Source organism: Mastacembelus armatus, chromosome 13, assembly GCF_900324485.2.
Source record: "Mastacembelus armatus chromosome 13, fMasArm1.2, whole genome shotgun sequence".
Lineage (NCBI taxonomy): Eukaryota > Metazoa > Chordata > Actinopteri > Synbranchiformes > Mastacembelidae > Mastacembelus > Mastacembelus armatus.
Window position 1 is genome coordinate 7,137,449 of NC_046645.1, and position 26,865 is coordinate 7,164,313.

At 38.3% G+C, this 26,865-nt stretch overlaps 1 protein-coding gene across 2 annotated transcripts; it reads left to right on the forward strand.

Annotated features, from left to right (window-relative positions):
- The first annotated feature begins 735 nt into the window (after window positions 1-735).
- fam168a (family with sequence similarity 168 member A) lies at window positions 736-26,747 on the forward strand. 2 transcript variants are annotated; one of them, XM_026330449.1, is made up of 8 exons: window positions 736-891; window positions 13,260-13,367; window positions 14,042-14,133; window positions 16,174-16,254; window positions 19,983-20,128; window positions 20,694-20,880; window positions 21,363-21,489; window positions 21,738-26,747. In XM_026330449.1, the coding sequence occupies exons 2-7, from the start codon at window positions 13,306-13,308 to the stop codon at window positions 21,473-21,475; spliced, it is 681 nt and encodes a 226-aa protein (XP_026186234.1). In that variant the 5' UTR covers window positions 736-891; window positions 13,260-13,305; the 3' UTR covers window positions 21,476-21,489; window positions 21,738-26,747. The 2 variants fall into 2 exon arrangements, with proteins under 2 accessions (XP_026186234.1, XP_026186243.1); XM_026330458.1 differs by lacking the exon at window positions 13,260-13,367.
- Window positions 26,748-26,865: the final 118 nt, after the last annotated feature.

A 26,865-nucleotide genomic window follows, 5' to 3' on the forward strand; every position in this document is an offset into this window, starting at 1 on the left:
TGGAGCTGGGATTGTGTGCCCAGAAAATAGTACGCAATTAAGATATTTTGGTGCAATACAATTCAACACCACTGGATGGTGCTGTCTTAAAATGAAGCAAAATGACAGAGGGGAAGAAAAAAAAACAACAACTGAATTGAATCTAAACTAGTGTACGTGAACTTCCAGCTTTGCTGCAGTACCATTTAACCACCACAGCGCTGCTGCTGACTGAATAACACACTGCTGGCTGGAAATGTTGACAACAAAGATGGATCTGACCAGGCTTTTAGTTTATAACAACAGCGTGTTAACTCGTAATAACCATAATAGCCTAATAATAATATATGTAGCTACATAATACCCCATCAATACAAGCATAATGAACTCATAAAGTACAAATACACACCTATTAAACCAAGAGCAGAATATAAATTAGATTATGTTCATCTGCATCAGCTGACTAACCTATAATAGTCGATTTGTTCTGACACTTAAAGCTCTTATGGTCTTCTGAGCGCATAGGCCCTGATAGATCACTGAAAATGAACATAGACTTAGCATATTCCTTCACTCATTCCCTGGTTTTCCTTTGGTGTGGTTGTAAAGATGAAATATATGGAAGCACATGTTATTACTGGGCTATTATTAAAGCCTCTCCACTGTATGTTAACAGCCCCCTCCTCTCTCCTTGCATCCCTGCATCCCTCCCTCCCTCCCTCCCGGCAGTGCATCCCCATCCCCCACATGGTGGCCGTCTCTCTGGGTGAAAGCTGTCTTCCCAGCGCCACTGGCCCGACAAAAGCGTTGCTGTAGCAGAGCCAGTCCGCACCGACCTGAGGCAGCGCACACACGGGAGAGACCGCGTACACACACACGGGGAGTCTCTTTTTGTTGGTCCGAGTAGCTTTGGTGAGTCTTTCCGATGTTTATCATGGTGGGCAGGAATGTCCATGTGTCGACTTGCTAGTTGTTCGTTTTTTTTTCTGTCTTTTTTTCTTCCTCTCCGTATCCTTTCAATTGTCCTCCGTGGTGGCTATAGCGGGGAAGTATCGCGCTAAGCTAAGCATGCTAGCACAAATAGCATAACCAAACCGACACTAGTTGTGGTATCAGCGGGGCTGCTAAAGGTGCTGGTTGGCAGACAGGCGGTGAATTTTGCTGCCGTCGTGCCTGTACAGTCCAGTCTGACCCGCTGTGAGTGTTTTTCATTGTCATTTGCTAATGCCCCAGCTAGCTCGCTAATTAGCAATTTGAGCAGCGTGTGCCGAGGGATGCGGGGATGCTACGGCGAGTTAGCGGTTGTCTTTTTAGGCTAGCAGACATGCTAGGCTAACGTTAGTATTATGTGGGTCGCGCAGATTCCTGCATGGGGTGCTACGGAATGGTTGAATTTATGCTAACTGTAGCTAATCTGGTGATAATTGGCAAGATGGCATCTCAGTGCTGTTATCTAGAAATCGGTGGATTTTCAAAATGGTGTCTTAAGCTTGTTTGAGTGTGACCATTTTTGTCCAACCATGGCTGTTTTAGCGTTGCTTGCTATCTCAGGAATGCAGTGTACTGCCAGTGCATGCCACACTCCGATGGGTATAACTGCACATTAACCACTAATGTAGTGGTAAATACAAATTCCTCTATACTATGCGGTGTCCTCCAGGCTACAGCCACTGTCATGAACGGAGCTGCTGTGTTTTGGAGTGGAGCTAATTGGTTTTGAACTGAGTTTGGACTGCAGCTGTGCTGTTTGAAATTTGTCTGAAGTATTATCTGCCCAAAATGAGGGGTGATCAGCGAATGTTAATGTTTGCTGTCTGACTATAAATGTTTAATTAACTATACCAATGTATCTCTACTTCATAGCCAATATGTCGTTTCTATACATTTGTCTCACTTGAATGGCGAACTTAGCTATTGCCGTATTATGTATGTGCCCACAGATTTACTTGTGTTAGTGAGAGACATCGATGCACTACAAAAAATGTCTATTTCAGACGTATCCATAACCTACCACTAGTTCACAGAGCCAAAAGTTATATTTTTTTTAAAACATGTTTGATTTGACCAACTGTCACAAATGCAAATATATCCAAAACAAAGCAGAGAAAAATGGAAAATCCTTGTATTTCATAAGTTATAAATAGTGAACAGCATTTTTATTGACAAAGAAATCGGTTATCATATTCATCTATTGATTGTCTGTTGTTCAGTAGTCTAACAGGGCCTCACTCTACTTTCTGACTTTCATATAGCAATGACTAAATAGAGCTTCACATACTGCAGGAGACACAGGATTACACAAAATGCTGAAGGCATTTTTCTTCTTTCCTATGACTACTCTTATCATTGAAATGAATTCACTTTGTGATCTTTTTTTTTTGGATGGATTACATACTTTAGGCATCAACTACTAATCCTATTTAATTCTAGAAGTTTTATCAGTCTAAAGAGATTTCTGAGATACTACTGTTCTTTGGACTCACCAGAAACAGTGTAAGTAAATTGCAAATAATTAAATAATTTTCTGCAGGGAGTGGAAGAACACAATGCTCCATGAATGTTAGACCTTCACTAAAGTGATTTATACATGCATTTTTAATTCAGTTTATGCAAAAATAAATTACCTATTAGCTAGTAAAAATTATTCCCTTCATGAGCAATGTTAGAGTCATGCTAATTATTATTATATATATATATATATATATATATATATAATTATGAAAAACATATTTTCTATTCTAAGTTTGAAAACTTTAATATAAAATTGGATGTAATTTAAAAAAAATAAAATAAAATGGAGTGACAATGGCCAGCTTAAAGAAGTCCACTAACAAATTACAGTATATTGCTAGCATTGTGTTTTTTTTTTTTTTGGAAGATTAAGGACTAGAGCATAGTATATTTATGACCATGAGGACTACAGTTATTTTTAAAAATCAACTGAAGCTTAATTAAGCTAAACACCTTCCAGATTGTTTTGCTGGTTTAATTTCATCTTCAGTCTAGGGTGACCCCTATCTGCCATGCTAGAGGAAAAGGGGGAGGGCATGTGGGTTTTGGCATGTGTTGAGCACAGTCTCATGTGTATGAATGGTGGGCTGTACAATACAGCCATAAAACTGTCAGACTATTGAAGACTGGAGTCACTTAATGTTACAAGAGTCAGTTGTTCTATAACAGACTGTTGTCCTTCCAGCACTTCATTCCCATGTGGTTTGAACAATTTAATGAGTTGCTCATCACAGATCAGTGAATGAAACCGTTACAGACAGCAGCTTCCAGATTTGCCCTCCTCTTGTATACCTTGTCCAGTCTACAGACTGGCAGATACAACCATTTGTGTGGTTACTGGAAAGTCAGTGATTAACAATATTGCTGTCACATGTGAAAGTCAGTACTGAAAGAAAATGTTTATTATTGTAAACTAGAATTGCAATAACAATAACAGATAACATAGAAAAACAGAAAATCCCAGGATTGCATAAGCAAGGACTTGTTGGTGTTTTGCATTTGTGCTTGATAAATGAAGTATAAGAATTGTTTTTGCAATTTGTGTGTTGATCAACTAATCCATCTATCATTTTAACTCTAGAATCCACTTTGGTTGTTTCAGGTATGGCCACTATTTATGTAATCAACAAAAAATTAGTAACATGTCTTGAATGTATTATATTAAACGCTTGGAGTCCTAATTCTGGATGGACTTTTTTTTGTTGCTGTGCAACACTCCCAAGGCAATAAAAAATTATATAGAGTACCTAGTGTTAAATTACCCTGCTAGCCTTATATTAGTTTGATCTGACATTTAGCAAACAGACACCACCGTTCCCTAAAACTATATTATTTCTCCCCCTCACCACTTACACGTCTGTTAAAGCTGTGTTTTATTTTATATTAATATATTGCTATATTTGTCTGTGTTTCAGTGTGATCAACCCTAAATACATTGTGGAAGACACTCTCCACCAACCATTATTGAGCAATGTTGATGTTTGTCATACTGCACTTGTCCTGCTGACAGTGCCAATGGTGTTTTATTTTTATTAAAAGAAATACTTCTCTTTAATCTTACATGGCTATGACTATTTCACCTCAACTCATATCAAAACAAAGAAGGTGAACAAATGCAACAATATATTGTCTTTTATCTTTGATTTAGTAGGAACACACCTTAGTGTTATGGATTGCAGCTAAAGATGCAGATGTTTATCTCATGATAATACCTTTGTGGATTACAACTGATAGTACCTGGGGAGAAGATCCAGTTACACTGTAGCATTAATTAAATTGTCTATGAAAGTAAGGAGTTGTAGGTGGAAACTTCCAGCAGTTACTTTGTCCATTGATCTCACCACCATCTCAGCTGCCCCACATTAAGTAAACTGTCTTATTACTGAAAAGTGATCATAGTGAAATGATAATGGAGTGATTCTTAAGTAGCGTTTTGCTCTTATATGCGCTGTGCTACTCTGGTACCTACAATCAGTGTGTAGCATCAGTCCACCACATTTGTATTGAGAAAATTTGCTCATTGTTTGGTAAGATCTTCAGCATGACTTAATACATTTCCACATTGCTTGGTGATTGATCAGACTTCCAGTGATCCATTGAGATGAATTTGTAATGCAGCCATGTTGGGACAGTGACAGTGCTTATCTGGATATGTCCTGTATAATTATGGGGATGATATCTGAAAAAAATGTATAGTCCATGATTTTTGAGTTTTGCATTCACAGTAGAAAACCTAAAAAAGAAAAGAATGAAAAATGCTTAAAGATGCAGATGGGAACTGTCATCACTGAAGTTTTTGGAGTGGTGTTAATGGGAACTATTGTATCCAAACACAGTGGGGAGTGATAATGGTGGTGCTGTTACAAACAGGAAAATAATAGATAAATCATGTAGACTGTAGTGATAGCTTGCATGATGGCTCAGTGAAAGGGAAAAAACATTTTGCTGGCTTTCTTTTATGTTTTCAGGTTTAGCATTTGCGGGAGTGATTTTATGTTCGACATCTGTCTTGTATCAAATGCTTTTACTGCAAAAGGTACTGCATTAACTTCATGGATACTTATCCTGAATTGGGGCACTGTTGTGTTTTTTTATTTTTTTTTTTGTATTTATTTATTTTTTTCCCATTTCCCTGCACCTGAATCAAATCACCTGGTCAAGCACTAGTTTACACCCAGTAAACTGCTTGAATAGGCATTTTTCATCTGAAATGTTTTAATATTGGAGAGTTGGATAAAACAGGTGTAAATAATAATACAATTACTGATGATTAATTTCTTTTCAGGGTCCTGATACTGTGCCTAGTGGCCATCTGTCGCCCTTCCATGACTTACTGGGGCAAAGCCAGTGTTTCCAGTAACACCTCTCCTTCTCCTACTATGACATTTCATTATACCACAGCAACAAGATGACAATCGTTGACTATTTAAGTTATGCCTGCTAGTTTTTGACCACCAGCTGGCAGAAAGGCTTCCAAACAAATTGTGAAAAACAGACCTGCTGTGCTACTGGCTTATGAAGTTGGTATGGCTGTTAGCAAACAGTTGGCTACTTACACATCCAGCAGAAACCAAGCAACAACAGCGTCAATCAAATTGAACCATCATCTGCTGAGAAAAATACATAACCTGACTTTGACTTAATGTCATTTTAGCCATATGTGTAGACCACTAAGGTTAGATTAGTGGGCCCAATAGATTTGAGAAATAAATCAAAAACAAATGTCCTACTGTGCTTTGTATGTTTTACAAGGCTTTAAAATATGCAACTCTTGCACGCCCCTGCTCTCTAATAATGGTGGGTTTGTGCAAAGATACAGTGACACATTAGTGGTTGATATTTCAGCTACAATATGATGGTATTATTTAAATGTTTTTAGTATTTGTCATGTCCCAAGTCCACTGAAGGCAATAATGCCTGTCTGTTGTTCATATTGCCTGGAGGTATTGATTGTTTAGCATGGGTTTAACTGCCAGGATCCACCTCATAAAGCTGTTTGGTTTTGTGTGTGTGTATATATATGAGTGCATGTCTTTGCCATTATGTGGTTTTAGGGTTCAAGCTCGAATTATTTTTATGTTAGGCTAAGGGTTGGAGTGAGGCAGGGTATGGACTAGAAATGCCTCATAACTATAGAAAGATACAACTATGAGTGTATGAAGCTGTGCATTTGTGATTGTGTGTATGTTGAAAAATTTGGAAAATGAACCATGATTTGGGTTCATGGTGTTTCCTTTTTTAATCCGTGGCTTATCATAAGAGATTTTAAATACTTTTAAAGCAAAATCTTTTTTTTTTTTTAATTGAATCATTTTAAAGCACTGTTAATTGTTCAACATTGTATAATATAAATTTTCCTCTAGAACAGTGTTAGGGATTCCTTTGTATCATATGTGTACATACAGGAATCAGCTTTTGTTTGTGGAATTATAGAGCTTTTAATGACTCACCTATCACGTGGGCGAGTGAGCTCACCTGCAGGTGTACAAACTGTGGAAATGAATGAAACTCATGTATATTGTTGGGACTTTGGATTTCATCAAGCAAATATGGTCTACAGTGTTATCCAAGTGATATGCTTACAGATACTTGCAGCTGTTTCAGTCTAAAGGTGCTACTGCTTTAAAATGTAAACACTGTCTTTGTTCACCCTAAAAATTCACTAGAGTGCCTGTAACAGGCTCCTAATCAGTGTTTCTAGAGTTCTTCAAAGATTTTCTAGCTCCTATGAGTGAATGTTAACACAGCATCTATAATAATCCCAGGGAAAAGTTTTCTGTTGTCATCCATCTAACAATTACATGTCTATTGTGTTGTAGTCTCAGTTGACAACTAGCATGGATGAAGACTTCTAGGCTTGTTTCCAGTATCATTTAGCCCTGCTATGAGTATTGTAATTCCCTGGTTGCTGTGAGAACTCATTAAAAGCCATATTACTAGATTGTCCCTTTAAAGAGAGTTAGGCAGAAACTCTCTAATTAACACCTTTAAAAAGAATCTTTTAGTTGAGGTCAGGTTTTTCACCACTCTCTTACTTTTAACCTCAGCCAAAGCAGTGCTGTTAACTTTTTATACCATGAACTGAAGGTGAGTTCATATTTCTTTCTGTGTCACACAGTTTTATACAAAGGTTTATTACAAAAAAATATGCCACAATTGCAGAGTACATTAATCTTTGCCATAAACAGTGTTCCAGTGTTGGTCTCGTATGTGGAAATTCTTCTCTGAAGCATAGTGACAAGCCATTTTAAGACATATAATAAATCACGGATCTTACATTTGCAGATTGCTTATCTTAAATTCTTGCTATGACCTACAGACATAAGAATATTCTGCTATCCAGAAATGCATAACAGTGAACTTTATCATTCAGAGCTTAGTGTTTGTACCTAAGAAACCTTTCTATAGTGTTTACCATAATGTGGCTTTTCTGAACATGTTAGTAACCAAGGTCCACAGCAGGGGAGCAAATTTCCATAAATGGATCATGTGGAAGTATGTTTATTTCACAGTGTAGGAACTGTGCACATGACAAACATTTACATTTACAGTAGCCTGCCACATTATTGTCACATGATCCAGGGATGCAGACCCATGAGGTGTGTGAGTGATAAGCTGGTTTTGGAAAGGAGAATAGAAGAGGAGAAAGCCAACACAGAGAAAAGGGGAGATGCTGTCCCAAAGTGTATAGTGCTGTCCTAGATCTAAAATAGCCCAGAGCTGTTTGGAGCTCATTGCTGCAGGGCAGGTCTGATTGTCTGGAAGGTAGGGGGGATTTCTGATTGCATCACAGTCTTTCAATATTGTAGTATAGATTTGGCCTTAGAATTGATTATGATTGTCAATTCTGATTGTGAAAGTGGGCACTATTAGTTAGCCTATTGGTTACCTGGGTTTTCTTAGATTCCATGATGATACTGCATGATTTACAACATTTTGTGCCAAAAGGTTTGTACTTTCACATAAAGAATTTCACACACAGTCCTGATGAAGCACATTAGCTGAGATGAAGCGTTAAACTCTTAATAAATAAGACCTAAATATATTTTTACTTTTAAATTTAGTGTGATTATCAAATTGTGTACTGCCCCTAGAACAAATTTTCATAATCAATATTCTGCACATTAATTTCTTGATGTATTATTTGGTCTGTAAAATTTCAGAAATAATTTTAAAAATTACTCTAAAAGCCATTGGTGTTTATTTATTATTACAGAAGGCTAAGAAAATTTTTATGTGATATTTTCCTTTAAAAGAAGTCTGAAACAATCTATGATTCTGCACAATGGCGCAGTTAACCGATGCAAAAATTTGTTACACAATAAAATAAAATATGGGAAAAAAGCTGCCTAATTTGGCAATATAAAATGTATTAATCTACTACATTGCATTTCATCGTCTCATGGCTTTTCTTTTTTCTTGTCACATGACCCATATGCTTTCTTACTGCATTTAAAAAAAAATAGAATCTGTTCAGTTCTATACTCTCCCGTGCTTAACTGTGATAACACCCACCGGTTTTGATTTGTTGCTTAAAGAGTAGATGCCTGGTGAGGTATTATGTAGGAGGATAGAGTCAGCGTGGGGGTGGTGTTGTATTATACATGTTCACCAGGAATTGTACCTCTTTGTGTGTGTGTGAGGTTTATTCTTTCACAATTCTTCACTCTTCCTCCTCCCTCATTATTACCTCTACTCCCCCACCCCCCGGGTGCTGGAATCACCCTTTATGGAGTCAAACCAACAGTATTGTTTTGAAACATGCATGTATTTCTTTTATCATACGCAAATTAAATATTTGGGCCTGATCACTGAAGAGCTGAAAGGGTGCAAGACCTGTCACGTTACTGCAGTTACATAAAATATTTAAAGATATACCCACACAAATAAGCTTTGTTAGCATGCAGGGTAGCGAGCAGTGTTTTGTATCTATGCCTTGAGGCTATAGCTTCTGAGTTCTGCCCAAATGAAGTCCCACTAATAGAGTTTAAGCCTAAGACAGGGAGCAGGAAGGTTTCCTTAATAATGTCAGTCCATAGTGAATGAATCCCTCCTTTGTGTGTGTTTATGTCTGCGACAGAGTGAACTCTGAGTAATATGGGTAGCAATTATGGCTGAAATGATTAGGCAACTGAGAAAATATTTAGCATCTACTTTATTTCTCTATGGACATTGTCTGACAAGCAAAAATGCTGAATATTTGCTGGTTACTATCAATATGAGGATTAATTTGCTGTTTTGTATATTTAATATATTTCAATTTTGAACTCTTTGATGCCATAAAACTGAATTTTAATTTGTGACCTTCGACTTCGGTAAACTATCACTGGAATTTTTTGACAATAAATTGCAATTATTGAAGATTAATCCATAATGAACTTAATTAGTGTTGTCCTTAGTTGCGTGCAATGTCTGTATGGACTAGAGGTCAAATTTTGACAAACACATTTTTCATCTTTATAAAAATTAAAACTAAAACCTTTGCAAATTAGGGAAATCTTGGCTGACCTTTTTTGTGTAAATATATTGCTGTAATTAGCCTTCTAATGAAAGTACCACACTAGTGAAATCAGAATTGCAAATGTCATGTAGTATTGTAGGCTAGACCCAAACATGTGGTAACATGGTTGCTGCTTTGATTGTCATAACCTCCAGAGAGGTCTAATAGCTGTCAGCAGATGAGTGACAATGTTTCATATCACACATGCAGTTTCATCATCAGGGCCAGAGCAGCAGTCCTTTGACTGATGGAGGAATGCTACACTGCAGGTAGTCTGGCTGCCTTTGAAGTCAGGAGAGAAGAATGGAAAGGCGGATAAAAAAAAATGAAGAAAAGCTGCACTGCTGTTTTTTTTTTTTTTGTTTGTTTTTTTTTTTTTTTTCCCCTCAAATCAGTCTTCTCTCACAAAATCCATATCCATCTTCAAAGATCAGTATGGGCTTTGTGGTTTGTTGCTGTCTTATGTAAATTGAAATATTAAAATATTTTTGGTTTTGGAGTGTTATTTGTGCCAAACAAGGCATTTAAAATGTAAGAAATTAGGCTCATGGAAAATTGAGTGTTCAGTATTTCCTTACTGATTGTGTATAGGCATATATTTGATTGATAAAATGATCAGGAAAAAATTACTGGCTTAATCAGAAATGACCATAATTATTTGCAGCTGTATTGCAGAGAGAATTGATCATGTATAGATGTTGTATAAAATGGATGTTTGTTCCTTTATACCAAAACCCGTAGCAGAATAAACTCATTAAGCACTTACAAATCACTGTGAGCAGAAAACCCCAAGCATCTGCTTCAAGTGCCCAGGAGCTGTTAAGTGTGGCTTAGGTTTTCTCTGCTCTTTTAAACTCCCTGTCCTAAAAATAAAAACAAAATCTGTCTCTCTGTTCGCTAGTGTTGAATATTGGTCTGTTGAAGAGAGGGTCTACTGTGTATTTTTTTAGGAATTAAAACTGAACCACCTCATCACCTTCCCCTGAAAACAAAGGGAGTTGTGGTTAGGCACTCCTACCAGCTACATGCGTTTCTGCTGGCTTTGTTCCTCACACACACACACACCATTAAACGCATTGCGGTGTCCATCTAGTTCTCACTATTCACTTTTCATGACTTTTGACCACACACACACACACAGAGTTTTCATATCTTGTTGGGGCTTTATATTGACTTACTATTTTTCTTGAGCCTGACTTTAACCGTAACCACCACTTGCCTGACCCAGACCTTAGACCAAGTTGTCACTCTTAAATTTAATGATTTAAATGGTGGGGACTCAGCTTTCCTGGTTGGGATCTGCTCTATGTGAGTGAGCAAGTAGGTTTTGGTCCCCACACTATGAGTGCACCCACTCAGTTTCTCAGGCTGATGCACATGCACAGCTACCAAAGCTTTTTGGTAGTGCACCTAACTCTCTTTACTCTGTTCAGTCGCAGCTGTAATTGGGTATGTGTGTGTGTTCAAGATTAATCTAGCCACCTGTTTCTGTGTTAATGATAATGTTTTAATTATTTTGGTAGCTTGGATTTAACAGTTTTACTTCACAATTAATGTCTTTTATGCTTGTGAAGGTCACAAAATAACAAAGACCAAGGTGGTTTATGGTCAAATTATTTTCACAACAGTGATGGTGATTTTAAAGTAATGTTCATTGTATTGGATCTAGGGATAATTAAGTTAATTAGTTGGTCTGTCATTATGGTCAAGATTGAAATATCTCAACAACTACTGAGTTGACTGTCAGGAGTTTTATACATGCATTCATTCCTTCAGCCTAAGCTCCACTTTGTGTATAGTGATAATTAACGCAACTTAGCATACCAATAGCACACACAATTGTAAATGTTCCCACTGTGGAACAAATAAAGGTTCTTATCTTAATTGAGATGCTGAGGCATTATACTTGATAGGGAACAGCCCATGTTAATGTTAAACGTAAGTGCATACAGTACAATGCAGCAGTTACCACAAACACCTCACTGGAATTTGCATTGTATTCACCTGTGAGAAAGTTCACCTAACTGCACCTCGACCTGTCCATTCAAGAAAGCCCAGCAAAAGCTACAAGTATTGCTAAGCCTCCATGGCGTTGCTTCTCTTGACCTGGAACATGTTTTGCGTCCCAGGTCAAGGTTTCCAGACAAATCCATGAGCCTTGTCTCACTTATTTACATATTGAAATCTATTGGGCAGAAGAGAGATATTGAGAAAGCTTATTGTTGTAAATACAAATGCCCGCAGACTCAATATCACTATCCAGATACAGATTACGTTAATGCGAGGTGTAAATAGGGGTTTAGTCTTGTCATGACGTTATGGTCCTTGCACAGGTAATTGCAAATCATTTAACTGGGTATGTTATAACCAGACTGTTAGTTTGCATGTAGAGACATTGATTAACCACAGTGGAGAAAGCTAACGTTAAATTAAACAAAGAGCAGCAGAGAGAAATGAAAGGTGGGATGAAGTGTAGTGCTGGAGGAAGGAATTAAAGCGGAGTAGACGAGGTAAATTAATGAATTAATGAGGAATATGGTATGAGGTGAGGTGTTTAGCAGTAAATTCATCACTTCCTCTGGGACATTCTTTTGTTATGAGAAGATGAATTTGAGTAATGAACCAGAGTTGACATATCACCACTCTTGTTGCACATGCACTCATGTTTTTGTTCTTTTTTTTTTGTTTGTTTTTTTTCTGGATGTGTTTTAAGGAATTCATAAAACATGTCAAAAGCAACTACTCCCACGTGTTTGTGCTCGCATTCAGTTGTCAAGTGTCTTTGGGCGTTTTGACGTCAGTGTTCCTGGACGGAGAGTTGACGTGCTTCGTTTCCTAATTTGAAGTGTCACTTGGTGCCATTTGGCATCACAGGGGCTACAGTGTATGCCCAAGCATTATGACAGAGAGGCTGTAACTGGAGCACAGCACCAGCCCAGGATGTCTTCTGGTACAAACCAGTTCATAAATGGATATTTCTACATGAAGCAGAATGATAGTTAGATAGTACGTGAATGGATGAGTGTGCTTCATACAGAGAGCACACCACAACATATTTCATGCAGTCTTATACATGACCGCCTAGCACAGCCTCACTGACAACCAGGAAAAACTGGCATGAACACCGTCATCACATACAAAGTCCCATCTCTTTCACAAAGTAGAGTAAAATTCAACATGAACTCGTACCGCAGAGCTCACACACTCCTTTCCTCTCTGTTTATTCCTCAGCTGTTCCGTTCTGTGTTTGTGCAATGCTCTTGTGGTTCTGGCTCATGTGTGTAGTAGATCATGCTTATTCATGGCTCGGTGCAAGACTTGGCCTATTTGTACTATATTTTGTTCTGTCCTGTTGTTTTGCTCTGTCATTTGCCCACTCACTGGGTATCTTGTGCTTTTTCATTGGCTGTCTTAATCTTTGCTTTGCTGCTTGCATTAGACAGTAAATCACATATGTAGATATATATCTAACACACACATATATATTCCTACGCTGTTGCTAGAACCAAACACTGTACATTACTCTCTTACATAAATAGAGTGCACTTTTTTGTATTTAGCAGCGATTAGATGCATTTATCGGTGTCTGACACAGCAGTTACCACAAACACTCCACTCAGACGCACCGTCCAAATCACTGTCTCCCCTGCTGCTGTCACTAATCATTTGCTGTTGCACTTGTGCTTGCTTTTTTTGCTGTCTTTATTTATTTATTTTTTCCTTTTCCGCTGTTCGTTGTAATCATGACCTCTTGCTGTTTTAATTTCAGATTTGCATATCCACTTCCACTCCTTCCTCATTTGCATACAGCAAGAATGGCGAGCGGGCATCCCACAGACAAATTCAGTTTCATGTATCAACCAGACACGCACAAGAGGTACGGGGCACGCATGCACACACACTCACACACACATACGCTATTTCCCCATGCCCATATTGTCACTAAACAGGTAAATTGAAATAGTTGAGGAGTACCGGAGGTCTTTTCATCTGCATTGCTTGACTGGGGGAAAAAGATGGCTTCCTGGAAGATGCAATGGCTCTGTTATTAGGCACTTTCACCCTCAACCATTTCCGGCACCTTAATTTTTTGGTGGCCACTCGTCTGTTCAGTCTTGTACGTTGGCAGAGTCTGCCCTGCCTTTTTTCGTTCAGTGGTGAAAATAAGGCAGATGTGCTGCTGTTTAGCTCGCTGTTAATGCTATTCAGGTAACAAAACCATCATTTTCCGTGGATCGGTGCGTTCTGGTGCTTTTCTCTCCGTATGTGTGCCTTTTTTTTTTTAATTCAGTCTTTTTAAGTACATGCTTATGTTGAGCCTACTTGAATGAGGATTAACAGGTCTTTACTTTTGTTTTTGTTTTTTGTTTTTTCAACCATGATGGCAATATCCCTAGCTGGATGTCACATTAAGAATCTGACTTTGGGATTATGTGTGTGATGAGTGTGTGTGTATGCTTGATAATCATTACATTTTTCTTTCTTTGTTTTTCTCCCTTACACCCCCTTGCCCCCCTTTCCTTGTTGTCACACTTTCTGTTTCTGTTTTAGTAAGAACAGGTTATCTTCAGCTATGAATCCAGTCTACAGCCCTGTTCAGCCTGGCACCCCATATGGAAATCCCAAGAACATGGCCTTCACAGGTAAGACTACTACGCATTTACTATCCTCTACCACTATTTTTAAGGATGGCTGTAGCTGGCCAATGACAGTGATGACTTTTAAGCCAAAATGCCAGACTGTTCTGATGAGAGCCTCTTTATGCTCTCAAACTTTCTATTTGTGTGATAATTGTTGAGAAATCTCTGCCAGTGTTTTGAAGTCAGTGGGGAAACTCTAGGCCATTTTCACATATGACTTTAGAAAAGTGTTATTCCAGTAGCAAACTATCAAAGGTAAAGAGAATGAGGGGCATATGTTCACTTTGATTGACAGGCTTTATATGCAACAAGCTGCTGTACATTGTGCTCACAGGTCCTTTCATAGTCTGTATGTGTCGAATCGGTGGGTGATGTTCTGCTCGACGAAGTCTGTTCATAGTGTTTCTTCTTGGTCTAAGAAAGCCAGATTTATACTTCGCCCCGTATGCGACCCTCCACAACCTACGCTTACCCACAGACCCCTTTGCTGCATGGATACACACCAATGCCTTCCTCTGGTTGTGGAAAAGTATAAATCAATTAGGAATAAGCAATTAAACAAGTCAAGCTTCACAACATGCCTTTAGAATCCAGTGTTTGATATAAACCTTTGTGAAATGAATGGCTCTGTCCTACCTAGAATTTAAAGGATAAGCCCAGACTACATACATAATTTCAAGTTCAAGTACTCTGCGTAACATTGAAGCCTAAAACAGTATGGTTGTCTCATTGAAGGCGACTGTTGATTATGTCTTCACAGAAATGGTAAAGAAAATTTGAGCTGTCAAAAAAAAAAAAAAACCCTGGCAGTCCTTTTTAGACAATAATGTAATATCCAGAGTGGTCCTGTACACTGAGGAAAGTATAGAAGATGTTAGTCTTCCTTAGAATAGTAGGAGTGTGAAGCTGAACTTGGATCTGATGATGTCATTATTTACAACACAATACCTTGCAGAGAAACAGAGCTTCGCACTTATGTGCATCTTGTGGAGATGCACCACATTTTGACATCCAAGTAAGCTAGTTAGTTTTGTTACGCTGTACTGTAATGTGCCGCAGAGGACAGTATCTTTAGTCTCTTTTTTAATCTGATGCAGAGGCATGAAGCTGATAGCATTTAATCAACTGCTCTCTGCTTTTAATGATATGTTCCTCACACTTCACATGTTGAGTATCTGTTTTTGAATGAGTTTGTAATTCCAGACAAAGGTACAGAAACAAACACTTTAAGAAATAGGTTCTTTTTACCTGATTTATTCGGTTTAAAGTAGAATGTATGTTGGTTGAAAAAAGAATAAATATACTAATAGTTTAAGACCTGACTACAATATGATAGATTGGTGAAATAAATAGAAAAGGTACATTTCTCTTTTTTTGGTATATTGAAAATATCACAATTATAGCATTTAACTGTGAATTGTACTGAAAATAAAGAGTAGAGAGATTAACATAACTCTGCTGCAGTGTACAGTGATGCAGATGTTTTTTAGGCTTCTTACATTTGACAGTAGCTCAACCTAGAGCAGCAGGCAGCAACCAACACTAGATATAACAAAGGCTCAAGGCTACAGAACAGTCTGAGACTGACCAATAATAACAAGCAGTGAGCAGCACTTCGCTCTCTTGCATTCTTTCTGTTCATGCTCCTGCCTTTCTCCCTCTTTGTGTCGCATTGCCGAACTCGCACCTCTTATCAGTGAAAGCTCTTTCTCAGGTCAAACCTGCTTTGTTCACCCGACGTGTAATTGATGACGCACAAGAGTGTGTGTTGTGTGCGTGCAACACTTGCATGGGTCTGAGTGCATTGCTAATGCTTCTGAATTTATCTCCACCCACACCATATTGGCAGGTGTGTCGCGTCTGCTAGAGGTGTATGTAAGACGCATTCAGCCGACTGTGTTATTGGCGCAGGCATTTTTTAATGAGCACCGTCTGTGCTCATCCTGCTCCAATGCAAACACTCTTAGTGAGTGTGTGTGTTTTGTGTATATGTGGTCCAGTCTTTGTTAAGCTATTTTCTTTCTTGTTTATGATGTCCTGCAGGCTATCCAGGAGGGTATCCTGCCACTGCTCCCACCTATACACCCAATCTCTACCAAACAGGCAGTCCTGGGTATCCACCAGGTGAGCTCTAACACACACATGCACACACGCACACATTTTGTCTTTTAGATTTTAAAAGGTAATATCGAGGGAGAAATTGCTGTCATTTCAGCCCAGTTTTTCCAGAGTTAATTAGTGGGATGTTTCCCAAGGAATGACATCAGAGACATAACATAGTTAAAATAAATGTACAGGCATAGCCAAAAAATCTGAGTGTTATTGTGTGACTAAAGAAGTAAACTTTGCATTTTCTAAGCTAAGCAGACAGTCCTAATGCAGCTAACAGTGCAAACCTGACTTTATACTATTGTTACAGATATGCTGCTGTTGGCATTGAGGATTTAATTTTTTTCCCCTCGTAAATGTTAAGAATTATGAAAAAGAGTGGGCAGAGTGATTTTGAAATGAATAAACTATAAATGTGGCACCAGTTTCTCGTGAAACATTTTCATAAATATTTTAATCTTGTTGATGAGTAACCCCTGAATCCTGGTTCACTTGCTGAATAATTTTTGGTGTGAAATGAAAGTTAGTCAGTTTTTAGGTTAAGGCTGGGATAATACTTGATGTGCTAAATAAATTATACACTGATGGAATTTTAATTTCCAGTCAGAGGAGCCATTACTGCTGTTCTTTATTACTGCATAGTTGAATCGTGTCGAATTTATGCATTCATTATGGATACTAAACCTGAATCATATAGTTTTTCTACATATTTAAGAATTATGAGTCGTGTGTTTTAAGTTTGTTGTAAATCCGGTGCTGATATAAAGTAATGTTAAAGTCACTCATGCTTTCAACTGTGTTTAATGACTATGTTTGAGCAGTCACAGGGTTGTTTAGAACTCCACACAGGTCACAGTAATGTGAGGGCTGGATGAATTAAGTGGTGATCTCAGTCTAAAGGGCACTGATGGTGAAGTAATGGGAAGTTATCCAGTAACAGCTGCCAGTGGCTATATAGCAGGAGGTGGGTACTCTGCTGGGGTTCAGTGCTTGGTCCCCACAGCAGATGGGAGTAACAGTTGTCTTGATGCTTTACAGATACGGTGTGTCTATGTAGATGTAGATAGTTTAGTGTGGCAGGGTCTTGACCTTTTCAGTCGAAAAACCCAGATTGAGTCCAGTTCAGCCTTATTCAGGCTACTTTAATATGAAAGCTGAGTTTGGTTTCAACCCACGTTCATGCACTGCAGCCCTGGAACAGATTCTTGACTACACATATAATATGATACAGTTTTTTTTTTTCTTTGTAAATATGCTTGAGGCAGGTATCAAAGTTGAAGTTTTGAATGCAAAAAGTAATTCTTTTTCTTTTCAGTCCATTGCTAATATCAAATGTTCAATCTTCTGATCATTCGAGGTGCAATTTAAAAACTATAATACAATAAAAATGTAAAGAAAATGTGTGTGAAGGAGAAAGGAAGCCATTAAAGCTTGTACATCACAGAACAATTTCAGAAACAGGTGTGAGGAACATCTTTAGGCAAAAGCAAAACAACAGAATAGAGGTGATAAAGAAATGTCAACATAAATGCAGCCACTAATATAAGCACAAAGTAAATCATTATCTAAAGGCGTAATGTTGTTTTGTCAATAGGGTGCATTTATTAAGTTGGGTCTTTGAGGATATGTAATGAAATTCATGAATTTAGATGGCATAAGATGTTTCATATTTTATGGTATATCAGTAGCATGTATAAAAACACAAAATCCTTTGGACAATCTGGGGAAATATGAGTCAATGTCTTAAAATGTTGGTCTTAGAAAGCTTTAAGTGGATTATCACCTAAATAAAGTATTACTTATGAATAAATAACAGATTATCATTTCTGAACACGAGGGCAAATTGGTATTGAATTTTCCCTATTCTCCTGAATCTTAAGTATCTTACCAACGCAGGATGGGTTTGTAGATTTCCTGTGCACTGTTTTGCTTTTGAAGCCCCTCTCCTCTCGTCCCCTCCCCCAGTTTGGCTTTATCTTTTGCAAGTCTGACAAAATCAGGTGTGCTTTGGCAAAGCTCAAACAGCTTTGTTCCAACAGAAGACCTTAACCTCATTATTGAAGCTGTTATTGTTTGACTAAAAAATGCATTTTGACTAAAAAATGCAAATTCTGTACATTCTGCAGTGCTTAATGTCTACTGAAATTAAAATGTTTAGATTTTATATGTTGGACAAGATTGAATCTCCAGACAAGACAGCTTTGGTCTGATTAGAAACATGTCTTGGTCAATGTCATCATTTCTCAAGACCACTGAATACGCAGACTGTTTTCAATCAGCAGGGCTTTTGTGTACTTGCCACACATCATTGTCCTCTAATGCCCTGCATGCATGTTAGAGCAAAGAATGTGTGTGAGAGTATGCACAGACACACATATACAGACACGCTTTTAGACACACACAGAGCAGCTCCAGCATCTCTTTGTTCCCTTGTCCTTGTGTGAGAGAAGTGCTTTCATAAGCTCGGCAGCAGCAGCAGTAGCTAGCTAGTAGCATGTTTGACCTTCAGGCTCCTCCAAGTGGCTGTTCAGGAGTATTACACCCCAGAGAGCAGAGCCCAGTCAACACATGACGTGCAGTGGTCTGGCCCAGATGCCTGCACGGTCCTCCAGTAGACTTTTCAAGCTTTTGATATAGTGTCATTTAAATAGTGGCAACACAAAGTAATGTTTTAATTGTATATTTCTGAACCACTAACATCTATCCATGCACACAATGGATGAAAAATACTCTCCAAATACACTCACTACTTAAACCATGCACTGATGCTGTTTTCAGTGGTCATGGTTAGACTTCCTAATGAGGCATTTTAAGACTCAGAAACCCTTGGCTATATTGAGTCTTAAGTCCCATCAAGGGGCGGCACCATCTGGTGGATGTTGTAGGAAATGCAATGAAGAAAATAATCTTTTGTAAGATAAAGAACATTTAAAGCTGAGTGTTTCATGAGCAAAATTTTTATGATGGTGCATTTTACAATTTGGTCACTATCACGCTGCACCCAAGTCTATTTTGCTTAGAGTTCATTCATATTAAATTGTTCAGAAAACACATAGGCTCACATCTTCCTTACATGCTGCATATATTGATCATATTCACCAGTATACAGATTCAACTAAGACACTGAATTAGTCTGAATGGATAATGATTTTTGGCCAGCAGAGAGTGGTTCAGAATTGGCTTTTCAAAATGGCTCTAACGTGGTGGATTGACTAACTTCAAGCTACTATAATCAATATTTCATTAACAGTATATCACACAACTATTAATATGGGATACAGGTCGATTTTAGTGATGAACCCACAGATTGAACCCACAACCGGACTCTTAGTGCATTGTTTTAGTTTTGATGGGTGGCATCTTCACCTGCCAAGCACCGAATGGCAGACAGACAAAATTAGTACTAAGGTTGTAGTGGAGCATTTAGCAGTTGAACTACTCAATATTTCCCTCAGGAGATAGTGGAGAGCAAAACCGCAAAAAGAGTAAATATCGGACTTAAAACGCCAAACTGATTATGTTTTATTTTCTGAATCTGTAAATGAGCAACTTAAAGTGTTCATATGTTGGTGTAGTGTTTACAGCTTGTTCCACTGACCACAGCTAGAATACTGACTGCAGGTTTTAATAAGACAAACTCTCATCAGTGAGTTTTAATTTAATTGCTCTGGTGTAATGTGCGCGTGTGTTGCTAAATTCTCCCTCATCTCCCCACTTGTTTTTCCTCTTTTGCCTGTGTTTAGGATACACTCCAGCGGGTACCCCATACAAAGTGCCCCCCACTCAGTCAAATGGAGCACCCCCTCCCTACACCCCGACCCCCACCCCATACCCAACAGCTATGTACCCTATCCGCAGTGCCTACCCTCAGCAGAACATATATGCACAGGTAAGGACATGGAATTACAGCTAACAGAGGTTTCTGTTTTCTCCTATTCCGTCTTTTCTCTTCCCAGCGCCATGTAACTCACTCACTTTATTAAATATGTCTGTGTTGAGTCTTTTACTGTATATTACTTAGCAAAGTTGACACCAAGTTGGGTGTCATTTTGTGATCATTTGGACATGTAAAGCGTGTTTCGAGCTTTAAAAAACATTTTTCCTGAAGAACTGAATTGAGAACATATGAAAAAGAGATGGCTTAGTTTCAGATACTCGAGACAACACATCATTTTGTTGTTTTGTGCTCTGGTGCTGTTCTACCATGCAATGGTTAAAATTGATGTTTGAAAAGAAAAACAGGAAGAGATTGGAAACACCAGAAAACCAAGATTTCCAAAATGGTGCTGATGTGCTGAGTTTTTGGTGTTAACCCTAATTACTTAATGAGCAAGAGTTGTCAAACCTTTTTTTGAGAGTAATCTTAAATAGAATCAAGATTTGTTATCTAAAAAGCTTTAGAAATCATACACAAACACACTGTCAGCCTCACCATCCTATGTTCATCCTGTTAGGGAGCGTACTATACCCAGCCAGTGTATGCGGCTCAGCCACATGTGATCCATCACACCACCGTGGTGCAACCCAACAGCATTCCCTCCACAGCCCTCTACCCGGCCCCTGTCCCTGTACCTGCTCCTCGCAACAATGGCATGGCTGCAATGGGGATGGTAGCTGGGACAACCATGGCCATGAGCGCAGGTAGGGCAAGAACCAAGGACAGCAAATACTTCAGTTTTCAGACATGACATGCAGGATTATGGCTCTTGATATCCAAACTGCTTATTTAGCTCTTTTGCTTATTTAGCTCTTTTATGTATGTTTAAAATAGTTGTTGCACTTGCACAGACCCGTTACACCTTGTATATGTTTTTATTTATACTTTTTTTTTTTTTGACTGAGAAAGTAGTTGCTAGCTGTAGTTGTAGCAGAGATGCATGTTTTTTTTTTTTAATGCATTTAGTGTTTTATACAGCTTCCTTGAGGGTTAATTTTATTGTACAAGGTATGTAGATTAACTATTAAAATATTCTGAGCTGAGCTAAAGCTGACAAATGCTATTCATGCTGACATAAAAATACATTGTGTTAAGTGCAGCAACTCACTTAAAAGCAAAAAGAAGCCTGTAGAGTACATTTATTCATAAACTGCAAATACTAATTAATGGTGTTAACCTCCTGTAGGGACCCTGCTGACAACACCCCAGCACCCACCGATTGGAGCACACCCAGTTACTGTGCCAACCTACAGGCCCCAGGGAACACCTGGGTACAGCTATGTACCGCCTCATTGGTAGAGCCCACCCATCATGTGAGTGTCTGCTCTCCTGCTGATTTTCCTTCTTAAGATGTTCCTCCCTACCCCAATTTTTACTCGTCCATCTGTTTCATTCTCTTTCCCCCTCCTTCCTTTAATTTCCTTTTTTGTTCTTCTGTTGTCTCTCTCTGACTTGAGCAAATTGTGCTAAATTTCTTATTTCTTTATGCTGTTTTCTTCAGAGGTCTCAAGTGCTCTTAAATCAATCATCAGTATGTACCTCCGCTCTTCTTTCCCATCAGATCTGGAGTCCACCATCGTATGCAACTGCTCAAATCTTACACGGGCTCCCAGTGGTAACCATGGGAACTCAGCACCTGTCTGCAAGAACAAAACTAAAGTGCAACAGCCACTTTACTATTATTGTTGTTGTTATTATGCGACATTCTCTAACATTTTTACAAAAGCTGCTTTTAAGTTTTATTTTTTCTCTCTTCATTTGCCAACCAGTCATTACTTTTTTGTATGTGCTAATTTTTTCTTCCTCTCATTTTCTTTTGCTGTGTTTGTCATTGGAACTCCAGAAGGACTCTTGACCAATCATGGGTGTCGGTTGCTCCTGTTTCTGTGTTGTGCTGGCGTGTGTAGTCCTGCCTGCTGCTCAGTTGGCTGGAAAATATTGGGCACTTATTCCTCATTATCATCTCCATCAGTCACTACAAAGACTTATTGACTTACGCTGCCAAATTTTCTAACAACTAGATATCAGCACAGGGTTTTATCATAAGTGGGATTTCTTTTTTTTTTCCAGGTTACTTAATTTTTTTGTATTTTGTTCTTTTTACAACATTCAACTGAATAACTTTTTCATGCAGACTTATTTGCCACTTTTGTTCTTCCTTCCTCTTTGTCCTTTTTTTATCTGCTTTTTTTTTTTTTTTTTTTTTTCATTTTCAGTTTAATATCAGTCGTCTTCCAGCGCTTAGCTCTGTAGTCAGTTCATCGTCCTGGCCCTTAAATCTGCATGTGAGTGCCATGTTGCTATGAGCCGAGCACTTACCAACTATCACCCATCCTGCTGTGTCCACATTAGTATAGCACCCAGTAGTGCACACTAAAAAAAAAACATCAGCTACACCGTGATCCATACTATGCAGGCTAGTATGTTATGACACTATCGAAATCTTAACCTAGCTAGAGAACATTTTGGGGTTATATGGGGTCATGCTTTTTTTAAAACATGGATTACATAGGTCAATACATTTACAAAATGTAAAAATATTTATACTAACAGTGTCATCAGCATGGGTGGTCGTGGACACTTTCTCACACATACATAAAAGAGCACACGCACAGAGGATCCTGTGGTGTGTTGGAAACATATGATCACTTCATGGCACTTACTGTACAGTACCTCCCATTATGTTGTTACTGATTCTCTCACACACAAACACACGCACACACACACACACACACACACACAACATGGATTTCTAGGGGTGTGCACGGCAGACACAGCCAGCGGAGGAGTTTAAAGGGATTATGTAGGCGATAGGAGAGGAGAGCAGACAGTAAGGAAGGAGGAAGAGATGACTTATTCATAGTAGTCACAGTCTCTTTTCATTTTAAAGTACAAGACATTTAAGTTTGTGACATCTCTGCAAGAGACTGCTCAAACACACTGCTATTTTTGCATTAAATGCATTGTACATTGGTTTCTCATAGTGATTATATCATCTCCTCCTCTTTCCTTCTTCCAGGCGAGGACTAATAACCAAACACTCTTCAAATAACTCGCACTCTTGAGTATACAGTTATAATGGACCAGTCAAATAAATGTGCTGATGAATGGAAAGGATTCAGTCCAGTCCATTTCTCAGCACTGTGAGTGCTGAAAAGAGCAAATACATGATAGGGATTAGTTGTGCACCACACATAGCAAGACATTGTGTCCATACAAAGTGTTGTGATGTGCATAAACCTGGTCTATGTCATAGGGATAGTTTGTTATTGTCAGAAATTGTATCGCAGTTCTAACTTTGTTGGGATTCCGGTATGAGAGGGCAAGGGAAAAACAGGCTGCAATTAGAAAAAAGTGATGGTTTTTGTGTTTATGGCAAGAGTGTAGAGATATAATGATGCAGTGTCAGTCAGTCAGTTTTAAACCAGTTCAGTTCATTTGGAAGCGGAAAACTGCTGCATGACCTCCAGGGGCCAATAAGAGACTTGTAGACTTTTAACCAGTATTATAACAAATAATTAGAAGCTTTACTGTGCTTATTTATGCAAGAGTTTGAGATTCCCCATCTGCTTTTTCTGACTACTTTAAACATTCCTTGTTTTTAAAATCAAGCCCCAAAAATTCTTTTAAAAATGATGAGGATACAGTTTTTAGCCAATGAGACATGGACCACACAATATACAGCTGTTTACCATTCCTTTGTTGCATTGTGCTTTTACAGGCCACCGTATTTATATGCACAGTGTGATGATCCATCTTGATCAAACTCATTCTTTTAGTCTGAGTCTTTGTTTATTGGTCCTCAGCTGGAAAAATTGGGGGTGTGGGGTTTTGGTAATGGTGGTGGGGTTTATTTAGGTGAGGCTTGTGGCATTTTTCAGGATTTACAAAAAAAAAAATTTCAAATCACAATTTCATGATCTGTAGAGTACAGATCGGTATGATGAAAAGCATTTACTGCGCGGGTATGTAAATTAAGTGGTTTGATATTGCAATAAAATAAGAGGGAATGCCTCCAGCTGTTATAACATACAGTAATTATTTTATCAGCGTTTGAAATTGATTTTAAAATAATGCTTATTGTAACCTCTAAATATGAATCACAGGCTCTGTATGCAGCCTCCATTCAATAATTATTACAGTTACTGCTAAGAAGAGTAGAACATATCAAAAAATTTGGGGTATTGAATAACTTTGTGAGGAAATATTGCACAATATAAGACAAAAAAAGCAAACTTGATGACTATAATTTAATGCTAAGTAACAGGTACCTAGGCTTTGTAGTGCAAGAGGGAGAAATAAGCAATTTATATTGTAATTAAAAATAAAACAATAAGGTTGAATGAGGTATGCTTAGTCCAGATGTTTGTACACTAGTAGGTTAATTCTCAAGAAAATATTGCATAATGCCGCTGTCGAATGAAAACCATCTATCTTTGAGCCTTATTTCTCAAACGACCCTCGTCTTTTAGAAGACATCAAGTGGTTGTTATTAGCATGAGGGTCGGAAAAAAAGTTCCCACCATGTAAGGATCTTGTATACTTTGTCAAGCCAGTAAAACTGAAAAATATACAGAAACTGGATTTTCTTGCGACAGCAGTAATGTTACTCGTCCTTAGGATTTATTTAACCAACCACTACTACTGTCAGTATTTTTCAATTAAATCTTATGTTTCTTCTTTTTTTTCCCCCCCCTTTCCCTCTGGTCAATTCAGCATAATGGGTATGCATAATATTCAGGTGTATTTCGCTATAGCATTGGATCTATAAGTTTAAAAAAATGCAGTATATTTATACAGCAAGTGGTACAGTAATGTATTTCTAGCTAAGCATGGTTGCGTCAGTGTGGCAGCTACTGTTTGTGCTTTTAATATTTTTTTTTTTTTTTACCTCCTCTTCTGCTTCTCTGTCCTCTACATATCTGCTGCTGAGGGGGGAGGAGTTCCTTACACAAGGTCTGAAAAATCAAGTTGGGACTTGTGGAAATTCTCATCACCAAATTCCCACATTTTTAAGATTGTTGCTTGAATTTACAGACCCTGAGGAAATAAAAGTTTAATGACAAAGCTGAAATGGACAGCACTGTCTGGGTTGACTGCCAAGGGTTACCATAATGCTCTTGGAAGCCATCTTTGCTGTCCGTTTATGGTCTGTTGGTACAAAGATATTTTGAATGATGTCTTGAAACCCCTCAGCCTTCGTGCCCTTTGTTCTGTGCCATATTTCACAGTACATATTAGTTTCTTCTCCTAAGTAACTGGTGAATTCTGAGTCTTTGTAATGTCTAATTCCTGTGAGTCTGTGTTTTCCTGTTGCTGTCCTATTTCTCACATTGTTGTTGATGCATATTGCCTGCCTCACTTTTATCTTTCTTATTGTAACCTCTGTATTTATCCTGTTTTCACTTTGTGCCACAACTCCCCTTCAGAGGCCATTCTGCATCCCTTTAAACATTCATGTTTTGCTACACAGGGATGCAAAATGATGCCAGCTCACAAGTTCTGCTCCCCCCCTTCTCCACTCATACCTTTATTACTTTGAACCTTCTGCTCTGACACCATCATGTTTTTGGTCTTTTTGTGCTCAGTCTGACCTTTGCAACTCACCACCCCATCTAAATAGCGCCATATAAATTGGTGTTAGTAATCTACTTTATTTTTTAGCATTTGTGATATTCCACTGAGCCTTTTTAAACACTAGATGTCACCAGTGACAATGACAAAATCTGGAAGTGGGTTTAGCTGTGAGCCAGCTAGTGACATGATTTTAAAAAAGTGTCATTTAAATCTAAGAAACACAATTAATGTCACACTTATATTTGTGTGATATTTCTGGGGGGGGGTTGTTATTTCCAAATGAAATTTTTTTCCTTGGAGAGAAGCCACATTAGACAACAAAAACAGGACTCTAAATTATCTCCATGGGAGAAACTCTCTATTTCGGGCTGTGGACTGATGCTCTTTAAAAACTGTAATACTGTTGCAATGTGGAGGCTCAGCAGAGGCATACCCGACAGAGCATTTGGGTTAGTTGAAGGAAAAAGGACTCCCACCGAGCAGTTTTGTTTTTCACGGTGGTGAAACTGCTTCCTGGTTTCACTCCATTCCTCGCCTCCCATTTCGTTGAGTTTGCACTTAAATGAAAATGGACACCTAAACACTTTAAAGTGTTCTATGAGGTAAAAATGCAAAGTTGTCTTAATCATGAGTCTTTCATCATCTGTTTTTCTTTAATTCTGTCCTGTGACATTTCCAAATGTTGAAAGGTGCGCCTCTTCGCTTTTCAGTGAAAATGTGACTACACCCATTCATAACATCTCTTTTCTCCTTCCATCTTCCCTCTCCCCTCTCCTCTTTTATGCCTTGCAGTTGCGAAGTCTTAGATTTTTTTTCACAAGTAATTGAAACACTACTATCACAGTGAATAGTAGGCTCTTAAATGTCTTTGATGTTCTGCTGCAGCTTTTTTAATTTTAAGTTGTCAGATATTTCTTGGTTTAATTTGACACTAAATGTGATGCAAAAAGTGGAAAATTCCTTGTCTTCCAAAAAAAAAAAGAAAAAAAAAAAAGCATACTTGTATCCCCCCTGGATCGAGTATTAGGAACAACCCCCATCTTTGGAAGTTTTAGTTTGGTACCCAGTTTGCACATGCTATGGTATATCTGTTACCGTAAGGTTGTGTTTGC

Bases quoted from the DNA above. Each gene is read 5' to 3' on its own strand.
- fam168a (XM_026330449.1), top strand. From the start codon at position 13,306: ATGGCGAGCGGGCATCCCACAGACAAATTCAGTTTCATGTATCAACCA. The intron at 14,134-16,173 runs GTAAGACTACTA...GATGTCCTGCAG, and splicing joins CAAGAACATGGCCTTCACAG to GCTATCCAGGAGGGTATCCT. The intron at 20,129-20,693 runs GTAAGGACATGG...TCATCCTGTTAG, and splicing joins AGCAGAACATATATGCACAG to GGAGCGTACTATACCCAGCC.